We start from the raw sequence: 16,740 nt of genomic DNA on the forward strand, positions 1-16,740 counted from the left end.
TAGTGACACAAACACTGAGTGATGCTTTATACCTTAGAGGTCACAGGGTTTCCTGTGCAAGCCATCTGACTTTGCCTGTACACTAGTGAATTCCACAGGACATTATTTTCCTTTTTAAAGACAGGGAACTGAGACTGAGAAGGGCTGGCTGAGGCCCAGAGCCAGCAGGTGTTCGGCCCCTGTGTCTTCGGACTCCAGGCCCTGTGCCTTTATCCCAGACCGTGCTTCTTCGGACCTTCTGGGGCGTGGAGTGCTGACTCCACCCTGTTCTTTGCAGAGCGGTGGATCCTGCCTGTTTGCCCACGGAGGCTGCATTCTGTGGCCAGCCCGGGTGTGGAAAGTGGGCAGCTTTGCAGGTGTAGGGGCCAGTCTAGGACACTAGTGCTACCCCAGAAGTATGACCTGTGTTGGCAAGTGACTGCACTGTCCTGCCTGTTTCCTTGGGTGAGGGATTGGTGGTGTTGCTACCTCTGGCCCAAGGGAAATCACATCAGGTCCATGTTTGCACACTGTGGGCTGTGAGCCTCTCTTGTTGGCTCTCTCCGGGCCTGCAGTGCTTGTGGGTGCGGTTTGGGTGGAGGCAGGGCCCGCTGTTCTGGCTTGTTACTGGGAAACAGCCTGCAAGTTGCTGTGTTTCACAGTAGTTTTTGTTTTTAGGATTTATTTATTTTAGAGGGAGAGAGAAAGTGTACGAGTTTACACACGTTGGTCAGGGGAGGAACAGAGGGAGAGGGAGAGTCTCAAGCAGACTCCTCACTGACTGCAGACCCTGATGCGGGGCTCGATCTCGTGATCCTGAGATCATGACCTGAGCTGAAATCAAGAGTCCGACGCTTAACTGACCGTGCTACCCAGGTGCCCTCGGCAGTTGGTTCTGCTCCCTCCAGTTGCCCAGCGAGCTGTTGCTGTAGCGGTGACTGCAGCACCTTCTTCCCGCGGGAACCCATGGGCGCTGTTGTCTTGCAGGACACAGGTTGAACATCACAGCGGAGAATGACTGCCGGCGCCTGCACTGCTCCCTGAGAGACCTGAGCTCCCTCCTGCAGGCCGTGGGCCGACTGGCCGAGTACTTCATCGGAGACGTGTTCGCTGCACGGTTCAGCGACGCCCTCACGGTCGTGGAGAGGTAGGCGGCGGCTCCGTGGTGGTGCCCTCCGTGCCTCAGAGCCCGGTCGTTCGTTCTTGTGTGAGGGCAGCGTGCGGCCAGCTGCACACGGAGCAGCACGTACCTCTGAGAACTCCAGGCCCATCGTCTGTCACGTGGAAGGGACCTGCTGTCTTGCAGCTGACTGTGAGGATTAGTGAGAGGAAGCACTTAGCACAGTGCCCAGCTCATAGCCGACGGGTCTGTGGGTAAAAAGACAGGATTGGTCTCAGAAGAAACCAGGCGAGGTCCATCGTACGTCTCTGCCCGCACGGTAAAGAGACAGCAGGAAAGGCCGGGTAGGCCGAGGACAGACAAGCGGTCACTCAGCCTCTTCCAGCTGGGTGGCCAGATGCCAGAGCTGGGACTTCTCCCAGTCCTGTTACGTCCTGAGGAGTCCAAGCTGACCCGAGAGATGGTTCCCTGCCTCTACCAGCTCTCTCTGTCACCTTCCCCTCGGGACCCTCCCCCTCGGGACCCTCCCCCGTGTACAGCTGCATTTGCTCAGGGCCACTGCCCAGGCCCAGGCCCCCGCTCCTGCCTGACAAACCCATGTGCTTAAGTATTAAGTGAGACACTTGGCAGAGGAATGGCTAACGATGTGGGATACGTGTACACGCACACACACACACAGGGCTATGACTCAGCCATCAAAAAGAATAAATCTTGCCATTTACAATGGCGTAGATGGAATTCGAGTGTATTATGCTAAGTGAAATAAGTCACAGAAAGACAAATAATGTACAATCTCGTGTGGAATTTAAGAAACAAAACTTATGAACATGGTGGAAGTGAAGGAAAAATCAGATGAAAACAGAAGGGGAGAGGCAAACCGTAAGAGACTCTTAACTCTAGGAAACAAACAGGGGGTTGCGGAGGGGATGGCGGTGTGGGGAGCAGTAACTGCGTGACGGGCGTTAAGGAGGCGCGTGGGGAGTGAGAGAGGGTGTCATGCCGCTCTTCTGCCTCAGAAGCTAACGATAATGCCATATGTTAACGGAATTGAATTTAAGTAAATAACTTCAAGAAGGTGCTTCCAATGTGATCGGAGGCTCAGATTGTTTCAAGGGAGCTGGTGCACTGATTAGATCAAGACTGGGTGGGTGTGGGTCCAGCCCGAAGTCAGGTCACCGGACTCTGTCACTGGCCCAGTAGCCAGATCATTGGTAACTCACTGAGCCCCAAGCCTAGTGACTTGCACACCTGAGTTTTCTTTTAACTGTTACTCTTAGCCTAAAAGCACAGATAACTAAGAATTTTAAGTAAATCTTTAAAAGGCAGATTAATAATAGTAAAAGCACACAGTAATAGGAGATTTTCAAAAAAGTGGTTTTGCACATTTTATTTCATTCTGTACTTTGAGGGACGGGGGTGATCTGTGATCTATGAGCCAGCCGTGGCCTGAGATGGGGACTGCCTTGTTGCTTCAGGTCACACGGTTCCCAAGAGGGACAGTGGATTGCGACCAGCTTCCTGAGTCCACATGTTATGCTCCTTCCGGACCACGGGGCTTCCGCGTCCAGCGCCCCTCCTCTTCTTCCTGGGCAAGGCCTGGGATGCGTCTTTCTTCCTGTCTGACTTTTTTCAGACTTCGGAGCCCCTGCCTTGGTGTACCTCTTTGTGCACTGCTTGGGTTTGCAGGCCCAGTACTCCCGAGATACTTGGCTGTTCTGTCCTTGTTTAGAACGGAGTGCGAGAGAAGGCTCCTCGTTAGGGCTGCGTGACCTTCGTGGCCAGTGGGATGAGCTGGCTTCTCGCCTGCAGGCTGCGCACAGCAGACCTACTGGCGAAGCTGCCAAGTGCAGCCGTGGCGGAAGACACATTCAGCAGTCGTGTTTAGTGCGGAACGGCACTCAAGATGCTGTAGACGTGCAGCCGAACACCGTGTGATTCCACTCACGGGAGAAACGGACACTAGTCAGAGCCAGAGAGCAAGGGCAGTGACGGGCCAGGCTTGGGGCAGGGGGGATGGAGTTGTTCTTCAGCAGGTAGATGTGGAGTTTTATAGGAGGAAACGGTAAAGGGGACTCGTGGCGGTGCTCACCCGCTATGCGTCTATTCAGCACTGCTGAAAGGTGCTCTGGGCACAGAACGGAGAGCGGTTTGCAGAATTACACGCTGGGTGCGCGTGGGTGTGTCGTGTTACCATGCCGGCCCCTTCCCAGAATTTCGATTGAGAGCCCTTGGCTCTTTGACCCCCATTGCTCCCGAGCCCTGCATGCTTTGGGATTCAGGCTTGGGGTTTTCTAGGCAGGTCCTGCTTTCCACTCCCTTCTGAGAGGAGTGGTTTTCAGAATGTGGTCCCCATGCACGGAGTGCCAGATGCAGACTTGCTGGCTGCTCCTCGCCGCCCCGGAGTCCGTCTGTGGGGTCGGACCAGGGAGCTGCACAGTAACAAGCTCCCAAGTGGGTTGTTTGGGTCGGTGAAGCTCGAGAAGCTGTGCCCTGGGGCACCGCAGGAGGAGAACGCCCTCTGGCTTGCCTGGTGTCCTGTCTCAGACCTGCTCCCTTAGAGAGCTTCGTTATGCAGCAGGCACAGACGGAACTGCTCTGGGCCTCCGGCTCTTCCCTTTGCCCAGAAGGGAACATCGGTCTCCAGTGAAAGAGGCACTTCCATTTCCCCAAAAGCTGGCTCTTTACTGCACTGAAGGCTTGTTTGTATGCAGTGAGCCTGTGGGCAGCCAGTGGGCTCAGCAACTGGCTTCTGAAAGGATTGTGCTTGAAGTTAAAAACCCTTCAGTTTGGGGCGCCTGGGTGGCTCAGTTGGTTGGGCAGCTGCCTTCGGCTCAGGTCATGATCCCAGCGTCCTGGGATCGAGTCCCACATCGGGCTCCTTGCCCTCCGCAGGGGGCCTGCTTCTCCCTCTGACTCTGCCTTCCACTCTGCCTGTGCTCGCTCTCGCTCGCTCTCTCTCTGACAAATAAATAAATAAAATCTTTAAAAAAAAAACAAAAACAAAAAAAACAAAAAACCCTTCAGTTTGTTCTAAAAGGTTTTGCTTCATGCCCTGCCCCCTCCCTCAAATATTTTAACAGGAGCATTTTTTTAATCTTAAGAAAAGTTGGAAAAATTGTGCAGCGAACACCCATATACCCATCACTTAGATTCTACAGTGAACATTTTGCTCTATTTTCTTTATCATATGTCTGTCCATGTGAAACATTTACTTTTTTCTTATTTTTAGTCGTAAAATACACAACATAAAATACTTGCATTTTAAGTATTTTTATGGTGTATATTATACTGTATTTCCCTGTTAGATATTTATTTTGTGTTCAGAATATCTTGGGTCTGTAAGTCATGCCTTAGTATCTTTGTATAAACCTTTATGCACATCTCAGATTAGATCTTTGGGATAAAATAGAAGGTCTGGTCTTGATAATCGTTTGGATGGAAAATGTCTGTCCTTGGGACCTTCATTGGTACCTTGTCCATTTGTCTGTTGTAGTCCGTAAGCTGAGTGTCTCTTCCTGCCCATTTCTTTGCCAACAGGTTGGTCAAAGTCACTCTGTATGGATCTCAGATAAAGTTGTACAACATTGAGACTGCTGTGCCGTCAGTCCTGAAACCTGATCTCATCGATGTGTAAGTACAGAGCGGGCTGCTGGTGCAATCTTGGGAAAGACCGAGTCTTCTAGTCCCGGTCCGTTCATAAATAAAAAGGAACAGCGGTGGTTGCTGTGAAGAAGAGAAGGACTCCCTCCTCCCAACCCAGGAAGAGAAGGTGGTCTGGGGGCAGGGGTGGTTGGAGTACGTGGAATGCAGCGAGCAGGTGACGGCCGAGAGCGGGGCGTGCATGGAGTGGGCACTCCGGGAGGGAGGAGCGGCAGGAGCCCAGACACACATGTGTCGCGGGGTCCCGCAGTCAGGGGGGCGGTAAGCAGTGTGTGTGGTGGCAGAGGAGGCCGCGGAGTCATGGGCGGACCACAGTGGAAACAGCTTGAGAGCCTCAAGTCTTATTGTAGGCCAGTGCCTGAAGCTGTAGCCTGTGGAGAGTGACTCGGAGAGTCTTGACTACCGCAGGGCGGCCTGAGGCTCCTCAGGTGTTGGTGTTACACGGGAACTTGAGTGACTTTGAAGGACGTTCGGGGACCACACTCAGAGGAGCCTTTTGGACAGTGGAGAGCCATTCGGAAAGTGACTGTGGGAGGCTTACAGGAATGGGGACTGGAGGTGGGGCCATGTCCCTGAGACCACAGTGCCCAGACCTGCTCCAGAACAGAGCAAAGGTTGGCAGACTACGGCCTGTACCAAATCGGGCCCACTGCCAGCTTCTGTAAATCGAGTTTTACTGGAGCACAGCCACGCCCATTCATTTACGCGTCGTCTGTGACTGCTTTTGTGCCCCGGCAACAGAGCTGAGTAGCTGTGACGGAGAGAGTTTGTATGGCCTGCACAGCCCAAAATATTTATACTCTGGTGTTGGCAGAAAAAGTCTGCTAACCCCTGTTCTAGATAGTTCTTGAGCTGCAAATTAGGTAAATGATAGAGTCTTATTTACTAGAGCAGTTTAGGATTTTTTTTTTTTAAAGAGTGTGTGTATATGCGTGTATATATATAGCTTTCCTTTTTGAGAATTTAGAGAAAGCTGTGAAGCTTCTGCCGAGAAAAATGCTAATTTGCTCATAAACACAACATCTTGCACATAGTTTCAGGAAGTTTCAGAGCCCCCTCTCCAGCCTTACGGAGCTCTGTGCATTGGTTAGATTGACTGAAAGTCCTAGACCCCAAAGGCACACTGATGTCCTTTTTCTTAATTTTGGTACTCAAAGCTTGAAGGGTAGGAGAATCAATGCATTCTAAATATAAAATACAAAGTAACTGCTTGGTCACTATGAATTACCTGTATTTTCGTACTTTAAGGTACTTAATACTTTTCTTACCTAACTTCTCATCTTGAAAAAGTGACTACCTGTAGTAAAGGGAAAAAGAGAATGAACACCCTTACACACTCAAACTAGACTCATCAGTTACGAGTATTTTGCCCCATTGGCTTTTGTTTCTTATGCTTTCTTTTTGTATTCACATGAGAACACATACTTTTTTATTTTTTTAGGTGAACTGTTGGAAAGTAAATTACAGACAACATGTCACTTCATCTATAAATCCTTTAGCATGTTTCTCTAGGAACAAAATCATCCGATTTTATTTATTTGAGGTAGAGAGCGAGCACACATGAGTGGAGGGAGAGGGAGAGAATCTTTTTTTTAAATTTTTTATTATGTTAGTCACCATACAGTACATCATTAGTTTTTTTTTGATACAATGTTCTAAGATTCATTGTTTGCATAGAACACCCAGTGCTCCACGCAATACATGCGCTCCGCTCCTTCGTACCCATCACTGGGCTTATCCATTCCCCCATCCCCCTGCCCTCAGAGGGAGAGAATCTTAAGCAGATTCTGCACTGTGTTGGGATGGATCTTAAGACCTTGAGATCATGACCTGAACCAACACCAAGATTTGGGACGTTCAACTGACTGAGCCACCCAGGTGCCCCAATATGTAGCATTTTAAAGAGTGTGTGCGTGTGCGTGTGCGTGTGTGTGTGTCTGCATTATTTTTCCATACTCAGATTTTCCCAGTCATCTCAGAAATGTCCTTTTTTTTTTGACCCAGGGTCTAACTAATCATGAATCATGTCACGTTTACCTTCTGTCATCTAGACCAGCTCTCCAGATTGTGCATGTTGGTAGGGGACAGGGGAGAGAAAGAGAGCGGAAGAGAGGGAAAGAGAAACTGAATTTTTGGACATTTAGACCTTTATTTATTTATTTTAGAAAATCGTAAAAATCTGAATTTGTCTAGTTGTTTTTGTACTATAGGAGATTGGTGTTTGACATTTATGTGGCCGTGTGTTCTTCCTGCCTCGAGGTCAGCTTGCCCTCCTGAGTTGATGCTCAGTTTGATTTCCACGTGGTTTGCCTGAGTCCTAGCTCTGTCCTCCAACAAAAGTTCCTGGGAGCAATGAGACCCCAGAAAGAACGGTCCCCTGAGGACCCTGGCTCTTGGTTTCTAAAGTGCATTCTCCACTTAGAGGAGCCAGAGCTGCTTCGAGGGCTGACTGCCTTCTGCGGTAGAGGCAGCGGCGGCAAGGGTTAGATGGTGCTTTCATTTTTAGGTCCTACCTGAGCAAGTAAAGGATTTCTGTGCCATCGCACGTGTCTTCAAACAGTGAATGCTCTGGGTGGGATTCTTCCTTTCATGCTAACATATTTTGACCTTGACCTTTAACATGGCATCTTCTCCCCCCTTCGCAGGCACGCGCAGTCGCTGGCCGCTCTGCAGGCTTACTCGCACTGGCTGGCGCAGTACTGCAGCGAAGCCCATCGGCAGAACACACAGCAGTTTGTTACGCTCATCTCCACCACCATGGATGCGGTCACACCTCTGATCAGCACCAAGGTCCTGAAACAGCGGCACCGCACTTCGCAGCTGAGTCCTTGCCCTTCTGTCCAAATGCCCACTTACTAGAGAATCCAGATCTTGCTTGGTATTAGACCCTTAGTTCTCACCACTGTGGTAGAACAGCGTGTCCTGTCATGTTCCTTTTGAACTGCGGCCCACATCAATTCAAATATAACTTTATTTTTTTAGCTAAGTCCCACATAAATATATGCTCCTTGTTAGAATATCCTTGTAAAATACCATTCAGATTTATAGACCAGAAAGTTGTGATACTCTTGAGTTCCCTCTCTGAAACCCGACCATTCTGTAGTGGGATGTTTTATAATTTTCCTGTTGATGGAAGTTAGTTCTTGGTGTATATATCCCTGTAGGATGGATTCCGGGAAGTGGATTTGCTGTCAAAGGTGTATCCACGTAAATTGGATAGATTCTCCTCAGTTGTCCTTCGAGAAGACCCCTGATTTATATTATGTAACATATAGATGTTTGTTTGTCTTTTTGTAGTTTTAACCACGGGTAGCATTCTGCTCTGCTCTTTACAGTGTATTGTTTTCCATAAATTTTTGTTGAGTTTGTAATCATAATTTGTAAATGAGTTACAGTGTCCCATGAGGGGGGGTTATATAATTTATAATTTACCTAGCCGTTGCTGGACTTTAAAGTTACCTCCATTTGAAAAAAAGTCACCCTAGGTAATTCTGAAATGTATGTACTCCCGAGCTTAGCTTTATCCTTTTGGGTGATTTTTTTTAGAGTAAGTGGGATTAAAGGTTCTAAGACTTTCTGATATTTCTTTCCAAAGTGATTCGGCATGCCCCTGACTCTTCGGTTCACCAGTCTTGCCGGCATTAGGTTCTATCTGTAGTTTTCTCTTTGGCTAATTTGAAAAGGACAGATGGTCCTGAACCAAGGCTTTGATTGGCACACTGGGTGGAGGAAGCAGGAGAGCCTGGCGGGACGAGTGGGGTGCAGGAAGGCAGGTGGAGAGAGAGGTTGGCGTGGTTGGAGTGAGATGAACGATCCTGAGTAGTTTGAATGGGATGCCAGGGGATTTGCCGTGGGGTTGTGGAGCTGACAAGTGACTGAGCCCAGAGGTTTCGGTGACTAAAGCCAAGAGGAACCAGAGGGGCTTGTTTTCCATCTTGATGTCAGGAGCTGTGATGCGGCACAGAGGAGGGCGCATTGCTGGCCATCATCCCTAGAGGCTTGGATACCGAGCCTGGGTGGTATCATGGCTCCCAGCGCTGTATTTGGCTTGGGCTACCTCATTAAAGTTCTTCTCGTAGCGGCCCCCCAGGAGAGCGAGTGAGCCGGGATGTCCTCTTCTGTCTCCAGGTCCAGGACAAGTTGCTGCTGTCTGCCTGCCACTTACTGGTGTCCCTGGCCACCACCGTGCGGCCTGTCTTTCTGATCAGCATCCCCGCGGTGCAGAAGGTGTTCAACAGAATCACCGATGCCTCTGCTCAGCGACTTATCGATAAGGTGAGACCCCGGGGCCCACCCGCAGCAGCCTGGAGCTACGTGGCTCAGACTCGGGGAGGCCAAGGAGGAGGAGGCTGGCTCTTCTCCTGCACTTGGAGTTTACAGGCCGTGCCGACAGGGGCGGTTTCCTCCACAGCCTCCGTGCCCTCCCGATGGGCCCTTCCCGCGCGGCCGCACAGTGTGCAGAACACAAGAACAGTTCTCCCGGGAGGCAGCCGGGGTGCTGCCTTGAGAGCCGGCCATGTGCTGGTGATGGCAGAGTCCCCTTGCGCTCCTTTTGGTTTACAAACAGTCTGTTTCTGTTGTATTTTCTTGAGGTAGAGATACTCCATCCAGTCAGTGATCGTCATGAAATCCTTCAGGAGGCTCAGGCTGGAAGTTTAAAAACAAACAAAACAGAGGCGGTGTCAGAGGGCAGTCAGATCAGTTACTTGAGCACCTGGCTGTGAACGGGCCGCTTCTGACCCAGCGCCAAGGGCACAGTGGCCGTGGGAGCTGCTCTGTTCTGAGCAGCGTCTCGGAGGGTGTCGGAGGCCAGTGTCTGCGGTGTCCGTGACTTCTCCCTCTGTAGTGCTTCTGCTGCCGGGGGAGGGATGTCACCAGGAAAGGCTCTCGGGGCCGGCCCTGGAGCGCGCTGGACCCAGACTAGGTGTCCCTGCTTCAGTTTCCCCTCCTGGCATTACCTTAGACTCGGACCGAACCCCCAGGCCAGCCTGTGAGAAAGGAGCCGGGAGGTCAGAACTGTGTGTGTCTGTGAGTCTGTGTGTGGCAGGTGCCTAGGCCGTGTCATGCGCACTTGCATGTTGCTCTTCGCTCCTTGACGTGCGGGTCTCCTCCAGGCTCAGGTGTTGGTGTGCCGAGCCCTTTCCAATATCCTGCTGCTTCCGTGGCCAAACCTCCCCGAGAACGAGCAGCAGTGGCCTGTGCGCTCCATCAACCACGCCAGCCTCATCTCCGCGCTCTCGCGGGACTATCGCAACCTGAAACCCGATGCTGGCGCCCCACAGAGGAAGATGCCACTGGATGACAGTGAGTATCCCCAAGGCAGGGCTGGCCGGGGAGATAGGGCAGGCGCTGTCTTCCTTTGTGGCCGATGAAGTATTCACCTGTCCGTCGTCGCACGGCCGCTGGTGGGGGAGTTCTGTGCCCGTGTCCGCTGCACCTGCTTCCTGTATGTAGGAGGCCCCTTCGCTTAGTGAAAAGGTCAAAAATAAGCCAACCACCGATGATGCCCTCTGTGGAGAAACAGTCTTCAGTGACTAACTGATCCATTTCAGATACTTGTAGAAGCAATCAAAGCACTTCACCTCTGCACGTTGGGAAAAATGGATTTAAGTACTGTCTTTTGAAATTATTTTTAACCTTTCTCTAAAAACCTGTGTTTTAGAGGCTTTGAAAAAACTTGGTATCTTTACACATGACACTTCAAGTCTGATTGTTTATATTCAAAAGAGAGGAAAAAGATAAGAAAACTCAGTTCAAGTAGAAGGCATCAGATTGCCAGGAATCTTATAGAAATATTATAAAAACAGTATTTTCACACTAAGACAATACTGAAACATTGGGAGACACTGTTTATAGAATGTCAACAAAAACACTTTGTGAAGTGTTAGAAATATTGGTAAGTACTCCGCATTCTCGTTAAGAACATTATTTTTATAATCGGGAACATTAGTAAGTGCTCACTGTACAGAAATGTTAGAATACTATGAAGACGGGAAAAACGAAATCTCTCGTTTCAGTATTTTAGGAAGTAACCATTTTAGCATCTTGTTGTCTTCCTTTTTCTCTGTTCCAGTGTCTTCCGTGGCTCTGTGGGTGCGTGAGAGCGGCAGAGTGAGCGAGGGGCCCGGGCTGCGGGCCCCTGCCTGGGCCGCCTTCTCTCCGTCTCTGCCTCTTGCTGTGCCGGCACCGCCCTTCATGGCCCGGTGTTTGTCTGGTCCTGGGTCTCCGTGTGTAGCGTTGTGTCATTCATTTAATTCTCACGTGAGCCTCTGAGTCAGTTGCTGTTACCTGATTTGGTCCGGGAGGAAACTAGTGTAAGACGACGTGATTTGCGCAGGGGTTACGTATGGCTAGTGTGGAATCCCACTTGGAAAGTTCGATGGCCTTTTCTCCCTTTATCTTACGCGAACTTACTGTCAGTCAGCATAGGCTCCGTGGTTAGCGGACAGTCCCAAAATCTTAGTGGCTTAATCCAGGAAAGATGTATTTCTTGCTGCTATTACATGTTCACCTGGGGCTGAGGGGTTGGCAACATCCTGCTTGTCATTCTGGTCACTCGCGGCCTTGGGCTGCTGAGGGCCACCCCACAGTCTGTGCCTACACGGGGACAGGGATGCAGGGGATGGTGCAGTGGCGCTCCCAGCGGCTCCAAGCTCCGGCCTGCAGGTGACACGCGGCCTCTGTATGTTCGCTCACAGTTCAGTGGCCAGAGCATCGGGGTATGTGTCTGCTGCTTCCCTGCAGAGCGGATGCCACCCCCTTGCCCCCCGTGCCATGCTGGGGCCATCTGCTGAACAGGAGGAGCCATTTCCACAGGGAACAGACTTAATGGCAGAGCTCACATCTGTGGCATGTTCCCTGGGCCCCCACTGGGCCCAGAACTTTCTGTACAGATGCTCGTTCAGTCTTCCCTGCGGCCGGTGAGGTTGGTTTTCTCCTCTTTCTCCAAGTGATAACATGAAGGCCTGGGAAGGCTTCCATTGCAGCTGACTACTCTGACACGCTTTGAAACCGACACCATAGCTGAAAGCCTGAGCAGAGGAACGGCTGTGTATCTTAAGTGAGGTTTTACCGCTTGTTAGTATTTCACCACGCTTGTGTTCTGGCCCCTCCGACTTTTTCATTTTAACCACCATTTAAATAATTAAATAACGTGAGTTGCTAAAATTGACACCTTATCCCTGAATTCTTAACCTTTATCTCAGAGAACGAGATACTGTCTCACAACTCAGACACCATGAAGACAGCCAAGCTGTGCGGCCTGATAACAGTGACATCATGTAACACACAGACCGCAGGCAGGTGCGCCCCAGGCGCTACCAGAGTGGCCTTTTTTGCTTCTTAAAAATCCAAGATACAGTCCTGGGTCATGTGTTCTCTTTGCTGGTTACAAACATCTTTCCAATCCTTTAATACGGAAAAGCTTTCCTGTTCTTGCTTTACCTGACACTGACGTTTTTGCAGAGTCCAAAACCATATTCTCGTAAAACGTCCCAGAAGCTCTTCTGATTGTTTCCAGCCGTTGGGGCAGGAATACCGCCGGGCCAGTGTTGTGTACTCTCTGTCACGTCGCTTCTGTGCGTCCCGTTACTGGCATGCTCAGGGTGATCATCTGCTCCGGCAGCGCTGCTGGTGTCTCCACGGTCAAGTCCCCATCCGCCCCTCGCCCCCCTGCTTGGCACGTGGAAGTTGCTCAGAATCCGAGACGGTGGTGCGGGGTGCGGTCAGGAGTCAGAGCTGGGGCTGAATGGCTCCGGATCCTGATTCTTCACCACACTGCCCCTTTGCTCATGAAAGCGTTGTTTTTAATGGTCTGGTAATGTCCTGTCCGGTGGGGGTACACGTGATAGACCTGTTCTCCTATTACGTATTTAATGGTGCTTTCAGTTTCCTCTTGTACATTTCTGCGAGTGCATTTTGGTTCTTGTTTCAATTTCCTCATACTCCAGGGGTCAGATTCTGGTCTCTTTACCCTTTTCGCTTTCCCCCTAAACTGCTTTCCCTGCGCCTTGTGTATTCTTGGGCAAACCTCTGACCCAAGTGCCGTGTCCTGGCTTAAAGTCCCTGTGCTTGCAGTAGTGGGCGTGAGTGGCTCCTTCAGTGGGATACCAAGTCTTTGGCTCACGTGCCAGTGTCTGTGTGGCCAGCCTATTGTGAGCCGTTATTTTATTTTTAAAGATTTTATTTATTTATTTGACAGAGATCACAAGTAGGCAGAGAGGCAGGGGGGGGGGGGGGGTGGAGGCCCCATGCTGAGCAGAGACCCCCCCCCACCCCCCACCCCGATGTGGGGCTTGATCCCAGGACCGTGAGACCATGACCTGAGCCGAAGGCAGAGGCTTTAACCCACGGAGCCACCCAGGCGCCCCTGTGAGCCATTATTTTAAAATCCTTTGAGTGAGGTGGGGTCATCTCTGTCCACATTTCAGAAGAGGAACTGCAACTTAAAACGCAGTGGAGTCCGGAGTCAAACCTGATCGCATCTACCTCCAGAGATCGATTCTTTCTGCCGTACCTTCCCTGGAAGCTGCTTCAGCCCCCTAGAGGCTGAGGAGCCTGGGGGCCCAGAAGCACGGCCGGGTGGAGGCCAGCTCTCAGCCCAGCTCTGGTTCAGCCTCTGGTTCTACCTGTGGAGCTCCGCCAGGGCTGAGTGGCAAGCTCAGGCTGAGCTACGGGGGCCTGCTGGGGGCAGCTGGGGGCAAGCCCTGTGCCTGAGGGCGAGAGGCAGCTCCACCAGTGCTGGAGAAGGACGGCAGCTTCCCTGTGTGGAACTTTCTGATATCCCAGGCACTTCGCTGGACACATTCTCAAACTTGTCTGACTTCCTCCCAGCAGCCCTGCAGCACTGGGCTGTTGGCTCTCCCCGGTGCCCTGACAGGGGTCCTGCCCCACTTGTAGGGCCGTGGAGTGCTCGCCTGCTGTTCCTCTGCGGCTTGTCTGGGCTGGGCCCTTGCTGCGTCGCCTTGAGCTCCTGCCCTTTGGCTGACCACTGCCTCTGCTCTCTTGGGGTGCTGCATGGGGCATCATCGGGGGCTCGTTAGGAATAGATGTGGTTAATAATACAAAATCCTATGATAATCGTCGTACGTATCATCAGGCCCCAGGTGCAGATGGCGTCTTCGCGAGCGCAGCCGCAGCTGTGCTGCCGGGTACCAGTGCGACTGCCCCGCTCGCCGTAGACCTGGAACTGATGGCGAGTCTGATGCGCACATGTCCACTCTCGCCCGGGGTAGCCCCCTCGTGAGGCTTACTTTCTTACCTATCATCTAACCGGACGCCGCACTGTACCTTCCTCTCTCTCTGGACTTTTTCTGGTGGACAGAAGCAGAAGAGAGGCCAGAAAGCTGAGTAGGCAGGCCCCCAGCGTCCTGGCGGTTAAAAGGGGAAAAGGAAGAGCGAAAAGGAAGTAGGAAGGGGCGGGACAGTCCATCAGGAGAGACCGCGTTCCTTTAGCAGGACTTCTGCAGCTGTCCCCCGAACACCTGTGCACGTGTGCCCTCCCCCGTTCCCGTGATCCTGCTTTGTCCGCAGACAAGTCCTAATACACACTGAGTCTTGATTTGCAGCCAAAGTGATTATCCACCAGACACTTAGTGTCTTGGAAGACATCGTGGAGAACGTCTCCGGGGAGTCCACCAGGTCGCGGCAGATCTGCTACCAGTCTCTGCAGGAGTCCGTGCAGGTCTCCTTGGCTCTCTTGCCAGCTCTTATCCATCAGTCAGGTAGGAGCTGGCGCCAGGCCCTGTGGTGGCGGGTGCCCCCAAGTCCCACAGTGACTGCTGGGCTCTGTAGAGCACACCCAAGTGGGTAGCGCGGGCCTGGACACTGAAGGCAGAGTGGGGGTTGGTTATGGGGAGTCTGGGGCCAAGCACCCCCACCCCCCACTCCAGGAGCCCTCACCTGGGTCTTGCGCCGGTGTTGTGTGGCCCAGAGTCACTTGGGGCATCTTGCCTCGTGCACTCCTAAGTCCTTGCCTTCTCCCCGTGCAAAATGTGAGAGGACAAGGCGATGGGGTCATGGTGCAGGCGAGGGAAGAGAGCTTTTTCCCGAGTGCTGCTTATTTCCTTAGAGGGCAGGGCGGCTTTTGCTGATACGGTGCCCGCCCTCCGTCAGTGCCCCCTGCAGAGGCTCTCCCGGTGCCGTGGCCTGGCTCTCCTGAGAGCCCTCGCCCGAGTCTTGTCAGTCAGCACGCGCTCCCCGATTGCCTCTTGGGAGCAGAGTGGGTGAGGTCAGAGCCAGGACACTGCCCAAGGTGATGGTTTAGATCTGCAGCCAGTGTTTTCTGCGATTAATCCCTTTCATGGGCCGGGGCCATTCAGCCTGAATACACCCTCCTTATCCACCTTATCCACTTTCAGCCTCTCAACCCCTGACCCAAGTGCCCGGATTAGTGGTCGCAGGGAGAACAGTGACGCTGGGTGCCGGCCGGTAAGGACGGCTGCCCGGGGACCTTCACGTCCCCTGGTGAGCTGCGGTCAGCCAGAGGTTCCCGACTCCAGAGCTGTTTTCCCGGCATGTCCCTGCTGGTTTCCCACTTTCCGTCATGGGCTCTGGGGCCGTTGGGGAAACGTCTTCGAGCAGGAAGCCTTCAGTCGAGATGGTCGTGCGGCTCGTCAAAGGAAGGCCACAGGCCGCGGGCTTCTGCTTACCCTGTGTGCCAGCTTCTGACCTTTCGCTTTGCGCTTCCGTTTAGATGTGACCGATGAGATGCTGAGCTTCTTCCTCACTCTGTTTCGAGGCCTTAGAGTACAGATGGGCGTGCCTTTCACAGAGCAGATCATACAGACTTTCCTCAACATGTTTACCAGGTAATCGCACACCTGTTCTCCGTGGCTTCCAGACTCCCAAGGGAGAAGCAGTGGGGCCCCGGCTACAGAGCCTGGGGCTTTCTGCTCCTTCTCTTCGCTTGTCACAAGCGCTGGTGTTCCTGCTGGCCCGCAGAGAAACGCTTCCTTGGCTACCACGCGTTTCCCCTTGTCTGCAGAGAACAGTTGGCCGACAGCATCCTCAACGAAGGCAGCACTGGCTGCCGGGTAGTGGAGAAGTTCCTGAAGATCCTGCAGGTGGTGGTCCAGGAGCCTGGCCAGGTGTTCAAGCCTTTCCTCCCCAGCATCATCTCCCTCTGCATGGAGCAGGTGTATCCCATCATTGCTGAGGTATGGGGGGGCCCGGTCCCCGGGGCTGCCTCCGGTCTGCACCTGGGGAGGAAGTGAAGTAGTGAAGAAAACACATTGTGTTTTAAAGCTAATTTGATATTTTTCTCGTAAAAATAATCTTTTCCAAGAAAGAATGCCTTCAGTCCAGTCTTTCTGTATTGGTTGGATTAATCTGAGCCTCTCTAGTGAAAGCACAGCAAGGCTGGTTGGTGAGGGAGATCAGCCTGCTGTGGCAAACACTAACTTTAGGTGAATACGTGGTTTTCTCCAGTAAGAACGTCCATTGATCTCAAGACTCTAAGGCTAGTTCTTGGATCTGTGCAAAGGTTTTATTGTTAAAGGGACGCTCTTCCTCCGTAGAAAACAGGCATTCAGAATGACAAGATCCAGAATAGGTGTGGATTTAACTACGTTTTATGTGATAGTTAAATAAGAGCTAACCATTGTAATTGCCCCAACTAAGGCTTAAATAAGTCAGTTGCTTTGCATCATTAAACACGCTTGGGTCCTGTAAGGGTTCCTGCCATGGGAGCTCGTGCCCTCTGGTCCCAATTTAATTTTAATCAAGAGTGAATTAAATATTATCTGGGCCTTCCAGTTTTAATTCTACAGAGACATCTAGAATATTGTGACCTGGCCTGCCCTCCAATAACGTGGAGATTTTCGGTTCAGTTAGAAAATACTGCTGAACCTGCCTCCCTCCGTCCCCTCCGCGAATCCTGCTCCCGGGGACAGCGGAGACAGGCCCAGGGAGCAGTCGGTCCTACCCGCTGCCTCTCCCCAGAGTCCTCTGCCGCTGCTTTCCGTGGCTCTAGGTGCACTTGA

General features: G+C 51.9%; 1 protein-coding gene across 4 annotated transcripts in view; it reads left to right on the top strand.

Moving 5' to 3' along the window:
- XPO6 (exportin 6) overlaps positions 1–16,740 on the top strand; it is a 98,033-nt gene that overhangs the window by 76,183 nt on the left and 5,110 nt on the right. For 3 of the 4 annotated variants that reach the window (XM_045072504.1, XM_045072502.1, XM_004774003.1), the window contains 8 exons: positions 967–1,126; positions 4,637–4,729; positions 7,405–7,549; positions 8,888–9,034; positions 9,874–10,063; positions 14,326–14,481; positions 15,453–15,567; positions 15,744–15,915. In XM_045072504.1, the coding sequence (XP_044928439.1) occupies positions 967–1,126; positions 4,637–4,729; positions 7,405–7,549; positions 8,888–9,034; positions 9,874–10,063; positions 14,326–14,481; positions 15,453–15,567; positions 15,744–15,915 (1,178 nt within the window). The remainder of the gene's footprint in view (positions 1–966; positions 1,127–4,636; positions 4,730–7,404; positions 7,550–8,887; positions 9,035–9,873; positions 10,064–14,325; positions 14,482–15,452; positions 15,568–15,743; positions 15,916–16,740) is intronic. The other variant, XM_045072503.1, reaches the window with a different exon arrangement.

Source organism: Mustela putorius, unplaced genomic scaffold, assembly GCF_011764305.1.
Source record: "Mustela putorius furo isolate JIRA1106 unplaced genomic scaffold, ASM1176430v1.1 tig00004039_pilon_pilon_pilon, whole genome shotgun sequence".
NCBI classification, from domain to species: Eukaryota; Metazoa; Chordata; class Mammalia; order Carnivora; family Mustelidae; genus Mustela; species Mustela putorius.